The sequence below is a fragment of the Seriola dumerili genome, unplaced genomic scaffold (genome assembly GCF_002260705.1).
Source record: "Seriola dumerili isolate Sdu_G_001 unplaced genomic scaffold, Sdu_1.0 BDQW01000169.1, whole genome shotgun sequence".
Classification (NCBI taxonomy): Eukaryota; Metazoa; Chordata; class Actinopteri; order Carangiformes; family Carangidae; genus Seriola; species Seriola dumerili.
Genome location: NW_019174424.1, coordinates 5283094 through 5289918, shown reverse-complemented (window position 1 = coordinate 5289918; position 6825 = coordinate 5283094). Strand labels below are relative to the sequence as shown.

General features: G+C 46.4%; 1 protein-coding gene across 1 annotated transcript in view; it reads left to right on the top strand.

Moving 5' to 3' along the window:
* The window catches only part of adgrl1 (adhesion G protein-coupled receptor L1), a 69864-nt gene extending 66328 nt beyond the window's left edge, over positions 1 to 3536 (top strand). The window contains exons 23-25 of the mRNA XM_022752438.1: positions 783 to 905; positions 2389 to 2406; positions 2560 to 3536. Coding sequence (XP_022608159.1) covers positions 783 to 905; positions 2389 to 2406; positions 2560 to 3482 — 1064 coding nt within the window. The 3' untranslated portion in view covers positions 3483 to 3536. The remainder of the gene's footprint in view (positions 1 to 782; positions 906 to 2388; positions 2407 to 2559) is intronic.
* Positions 3537 to 6825: the final 3289 nt, after the last annotated feature.

Sequence of the window (6825 nt, the reverse complement as noted above, 5' to 3'; positions counted from 1 at the left end):
GGGGGGGGGGGGGTTGTGTGGCATGCCAGAAAGATGGACAGGGGAAGTGTAAGAGGACAGAATATGACAAATAAATAGCTGTGTGTGAGTGCATATTTTATTCTTTTTTTTTTTAAAGAATTCCCTGCTCCCTTGCTATGTGATGAACGGTAGGCGTGAGACCTGAAGGTTGCACTTTGCCTTGGACTACTCTCCGTCATGCTGTCCTATTTTTAATTTCATGGCATTTCTGTTCGAGTTGCCTCAGGCTGGAGCCATACATGGGCATTATACAACATTCTCAGTGTGCCATTTCTTTGAATTATATTTGTCTTGTTGTGGCATTCACATTTCACTGTGAAATTAAGTGTGTTTCAATGGCTGCACCCTTAGACTACATAATGGCATGCATTACTGTTCTCCCCCACATCTGACTACATTGTCAGGAGCCAAAGGGGAAAAAAAAAAAAAGTATGGCAATGCTCCAAACAGTTCCTTTTCCCCCTGCAATTGTATTCTTACTCAAAGGTTACAATCAGCAGGCATAAACATTGAGGAGAACACTGTGAAATGCATTACTCCATAAAGTGTCGGCACAACAAAAATAACCCCATCTGAATAAACAGTAAATATTTTTATGATTCCAGATGTTATTACCGAGCCTGGAAACGTGAATTTCAGAATATTGCCCCTATTGTGTGCAGCATTTCTGCTTGTGCTTGCTTTGCACTTACACTTGAGGCAAAGATAAGAGCCTGTTTATGATTCTATTCATTTTTTTTTTTCATGTTTGTGTCTTGCAGCGACCATGGGCAACCACCTTTTGACAAACCCAGTGTTACAGACTCGCACTGGTACCTCACCTTACAACACTCTGCTGGCTGAGAGCTTCACCCCGCCCTCACCCGGTGTCTTCAACTCTACCGGTTAGCTCCTCGTAAACACTCCGGTCTGTGTGCGTGCAGTCTTGTCAGCACATGTGTGTGTATGCAGTATGCGCTCAGCTTGCTGTCCCTCTGTCTCTTACTCTGTCAGTAATTTGACATGTTACACACACACACCCACTGCTGTGTTTGAGTGCCTGCACATGTGTATGTGTGTGTGAGCATGTCTGTGTGTTGTGTGTTTTTTTTGTTTTTTTGTTTTTTTGTTTTTCAGACTATGTAGCTGTCAGACAGATTCACTAGGCTGAGCAGAACAGTGCCAAACAGTGCCTACAGCCTAACCAGCCATCTGGTTCGATCTTGAATCTTCATGAGAACAGCCACAAATTGATTAGAAGTTTTAGCTGCAGTTGTGACTGCCAGGAATCTTGAGGACAGTTGTACTGTTCCTGGGCAGAAAAAGCAGTCGGCTTAAATCATGACGGCCGTAGTAAGGGATCAGACAGCTAGCTCAGTGGCCAGGCACAGTCCATCTGGATGTAGGTCGGTCAGGTGTGAGTGCTCACTGTAAGTGCCCGCGTGTGTGTGTGCGTGCTTGCTTTTATCTCAGAGTGGGACTCTTTAAACAGCCTGCTAGCTGTTTTATCACATTGCTGCATTCCCCCTGCACTCTTTGGATGCCTATAACTGCTGAATTAGACATGTTCTGGTAATTGCTCCTCTACAGCACCAGTATTCACTTGGTAAGGGAGAGCTATGACTGCGTGTGGCTGGTCTCTGGCTGAGTGTATCAGGCCTAGTGTCTGAGGACTGAAATTTAAGTCAGCGTTTCTGTTAAATATTTTAAATCCTCTCCGCACAATACGTCAAGCCTGATGGCCACAGGCCTGGCAGCCAAGACATTTTTAGCAGAGAGTGGGAGAGGAAGTAGGGAGAGCACTTCATTAGAATGTCTAATTACCCACACCACCAACGAATAAGAGCGTTGATTAAAGTCACACTACACATTAAATATTAAAAATGAACATGCTTCTCACTTTTTGGGCGGCTGTGGCTTTTGCTTTGCTGTGTGATGGTAATTTGGGAGAAAAAGTACATCTTTGGTGTGTTGAAGGAAACTCGTAAAATAAACATTACTGCTACTGTACAAGGTATTGCATGAATAATGTATGTATCTAGGTGTCACCGGCAGTAGTAAATAAATATCCAGAGCATTTGCTTAGATGTTAATGTTGGAGGAATATAGTGTCAGACAAACAGGACTAAGTTTGCATAAATCCAAATTAATGTGACTGTGCATGCGTTTTTGTGCGTGTGGTAAGAGTCTGGAGGTTGGATGTGAGAGAGAGAGGGAGAGAGGAGAAGGGAGGCGAATGGACAGGGATATTTTTTATTCCCTTAATGGTTCCCTTTTGAAATGTCTTTAAAACTAATACATCAAGTTAATGTTGCATCATTAAAGAACACTTACTGACTAGTGTCTTTCATTTTATTCACTCCGCACGACTTTCTCTGGGATGCACAGGAACCTTCCGCGACCCAAGTGAGTGTAATACACCTCAGTTCACATTGTTGTCAGGTTACATTTTACCATTTCATATTTATTCTTTTTCTCTTACTGACATTTGAATCTGTCTGTGTAACAGCGGCAAACCCCTCAGTCTTCTGTCTCTCTTCTGTTTGTGTTTGGGTCCAGAGAGCACGTTATCTAAGGCCCGCGACCCCTGTGGGATGGAAACCCTGCCCTTGAATGGTAACTTCAACAACAGCTACTCCCTGCGCAGTGGCCCAGGGGGTGGAGGTGGGGGCAGCTGTGACTTCCTAGGTAGCGGGGGTGGAGACAGTCCCCCGCCCCTCCTCAATCCCCGCAGCTCAGAGGCGCTGGGCGGCGGCGGCATTCGACGAAACCTCTCTGACGCCGCGGCCTTTGAGAAAATGATCATCTCGGAGCTTGTGCACAACAACCTGAGAGGTGGTGTTGGAGGAGGAAGTGGAGGAGGTGGGGGTGAAGTAGGGGACAGGGTGTGTGGCAGCCTGGCCAGGGGACGTCCTCACGGTGGGGTTGGTCGGGGGACAGTGGGTGCCGGGCCAGAGCCGTCTATGAGCATAGATGAAGATGAGGACTTTCTGAGAGACGGACGGCAGCGCACCCCGCAGGATGTGGAGCTACTTTATAAAGCTCTGGAGGAGCCCCTGCTGTTGCAGCGCGCCCAGTCTGTCCTCTACCAGAGCGATCCAGAGGAGTCGGAGAGCTATACGGCCGACCTCACCGAGAGCCTGGGCCACAGTGGCCACAGTGGCCAGAGTGCTGGGGGGCAGGGAGGCAGCAGAGCGCCAGACTCCCCTGCCCGTGACTCCCTGTACACCAGCATCACCAACCTGCGAGACTCACCCTACCCTGACAGCAGTCCTGAGCCCCTGGAGGTGGTGCCCCGCTCGGCCCAGCCCCCTGAGGAGCTGTACTACAGCTCCGGGAGGCCTGCCCTCGGCTCTCGTGGGGCCCCCATGCAGACCTTCTACCAGGCCCCACCCCGGAGACCGAGTGGGGAGGGACACCAGGCTCAGGAGCCTGCCCACAATGAGGGAGACGGACAAATGCAGCTGGTCACCAGCCTGTGACTGGAGCCTGAAGGAGGAAGTTGGGGACTAATGTGATGGCCAGAACCGCCTCCTAGCCCGCCTCGTTCTCACATCTCTCCACTTTCTGCTTGTTTGGTTGCCTTTCTTTCTCTTGACATTTATTTAACTAACAGATGAGCAAACAGAGTGACCTTCAGGGGAAGTCGTGGCTGACTCTGCAGGAGCAGCCTTTATCTTTAACCCTCCTCTGTCTTATGGAGATGAGCGATGGGTGTTTTTCTGCAGAGCATTCATCTGCTCTCTCCAACCCCAGTCCTCCCCAGTTCTTTTGGTACCCTAAGGCCAAGTCCAGCACTCTGAATGTACCAATCCACCCCCTTTACCTTCAAATATTTCAAAACTCTAAAACTTTGTTAAAGTTTTTTATGTAATTTCTCTTCAGACCTGCCTCCGGAGATGGGAATATCATTTTATATTTTATCTCATTTCCCTTTCTTACCATCCATAGGTCTTTTTTGAGTCATGATTTGATAGGAGTAGTTAGCTGTGGAGACAGGGAATATAGTACACTATTATAACCTAAAAAATGTCTCACAGAAAGCTCTTCATTGTTGCCAAAAATATCTTTTATTGAGCCAGAAAAAAAAACTAGAACATTCACAAGGCAAACACACACACACACACACACACACACACACACACACACACACACACTCACTCATCCAGAAGTGCTCATTACCGAACATCAAAAGTGAAAACAGTGCTCCATCTAAGTCAAACGGAGCAAGAGCTTTTGTTCCAAGCAGGCAGTGGGAGCTGATTCAGTGTAGTTGCCTTCATATTCTCTTGTGATGAATCAACAACGATGTACAGAAGTGGAGTAGAGGCAGAGACGGAGACTGAGGAGGCGTTGCACCACCCTTCCAGAGCAGGAGAACCTGCACACATAAGACTGGCCAATCCTCTCCACTGTTCTCTCTGGTTGTTTGCTTTAGGCATTTGAAAAGTTAAATGACTGCCTTGCTATTGTTTTTGAAGAGAGTATTCAATTTGTTGACTTTGGGTCTGCATCCTCTGGGGGGCGGGGGCTGCGGGAGCAGACTGGTGTCACCGCCCCCCTCCCCCTGTACTTTGCTGTTAGAGCCTAGCCAGTTGAAGTGGACTTGTTTCCTGCGTGTGGCTGTGACAACCAAGACTGTAAACGTCGCAAACACACCGGTCGACCAATTGGTATAACCGTGTAAATAAGAACCACACATGAATCTACTTTATTCCTGCTATGTAAATAGAGACACCAGATGATCAAAAGCAACAAAAAGTAACAAATACTATGAAAAATGACTTCTTGTACTGCAACAAACAGCCGAAAGAAAAAAATAAAATGTTTTGGAGTTTGTGACCTGAATGATACGCTCTATCTCTCTCCCCCGATGCTTGATCTCTCGCTCTTCTGTGCCCCAGCACTGTGCCATTCAGTGAAATTCCTTAGTGATCCAATGGAGAGAGAAAGCCACAGAGAGAGAGATTATAATGTGTAGTAGATTTTTATTTATACAAATGAAAAATGGAACAAAAAAAAAAAAAAATCCCGGCACAGTTTTTATGTAATATAATCCATTACATGTTGTTAATGTTTGGCCTTTGACATTCCCAGGGTGGAATTGCCGAGGGCAGCAGGGGGAGGTGGTGGTGGTGGTGCGTGTGGTGGGGGCGGGAGGTGTGGGCCAAGCAAGATAGATGTCGTCAAATGTCATGCTGTGCCTCACAGGCACGATAAGGCATTGTGGGAGAACGACAACATCCATGAAGTGATTCGGTTTGTTCTTGTATTATTTGGAAGATATAACCAGATTACATACTTTTAACAACATGGGTTTTAGCATGTATGATAATGACATTTGTTTTGCTATCAGAGAATATTGCATTTTGCTGTTTCTTGAAGATAGTTTCAGCATTACTCCAGCGCCTAATGTGACAATTCATTAATTTCCTGTGTGCATGTGTGTAAGTATGAGTGTGTCTGTATGGCTGTTAATGTGTGTCCAGTGATGAGTGTGTGTGTGCGTGTGTGTGTGTGCGTGTGCCGTGCACCAGACTTTTGTATGTGCACACACATTTGAAAGGCTATTTTTTTGTGACGTGACTTGAATGCACATCAGTTAAACGGGCAGGGGTGGGGGTACGTATTTCCGAGTGCTGCCATTACTTCTCCGCCTCAAATGGAAGTTGCTCTTGTCGTGGCGTTCAGGTACGAGGAGGACAGGAGAAATCAGACCGCCTCCAGAGACATGAGATACCCACATACTATGAAAATAACAAGCAGGGTTGACCGATCGGGTGAAACATGTTTCCAATATGCCACCTTATGCAAGCGATACATTTGAGAAATTAGCTGTCAAGAGAGAGCTGCTCATGAAGCTCCTTTCATCCAGCTGAAATCTGTCTGACCTTCACTAAACTGAGAGTTTGCCTTCTTATACGGTTTATTTATAGGTATTTGTTATGGTTTATTTATCAGTTTTAATGTATGTTTTTGGAATATTTATTCACATTGATTTATTCATGGCATTGTTTTTGTTTTTTTGTTTTTTTGGGACTTCCTCCCTCATAAACCTGCGGCAAATGAAAGAGTGTGGCAAGTAGACGGAACGTGAGCAGAAAATAGATGCATCCTCTGCAGTGTGACATTTGGCTACGGCCTGACTGTCCCACTTCTAAGAGGACCCAAAGGACAGCTTTTAGCTGTGGCTCCTGGGGCTGGAAGAGAGAGAGGGTTAAAGACAGATAAGGGAGAGGGATTACAAGGATTTGCCGCCATTTATTCTTGTTATTCAAATCATTTGTGTAACATTATATGGGCCACGGAGTGCAACGCGGCTCAGAAAGAAGGCCCTTGTATCATCTCTTGAGCCATAGGGGGAACATGTGCAATACTGGTTTGATGGTATATGACTTGGATGTGGACCTGAACCTGGGAGCTGTCTGTGTTTACAAATGAAAAGACAGTATGCATATGTATTCTGCTCTGCTGCAGTGCTGGACAATGTGACGCACGGATCTCATGGCTCAGTTGTCGGGCACCGTACTGAGACAGCACTCACTGGTCAACTGAGGACAACTGAATGTATTTTAACAAGCAGGACACAAGATAAAACAATTCACTCCAGGGTGGAAGTGTTAATGGGAAACACAAGACGGCCATCATCATCTTTATCCTCATCATTCTCATCACCATCACCATTAACTCCGTCCCTCCGTCACTGCATTTGACATAATGTGCTGATGCTGATCTCTAGTGCTCAGCTGGGACCTGCCCCGGGGAGAAACACTGTTTAGACAGGCACCCCCCATGAGAGGACGAATGTGCGTCACCTTGGGCCTG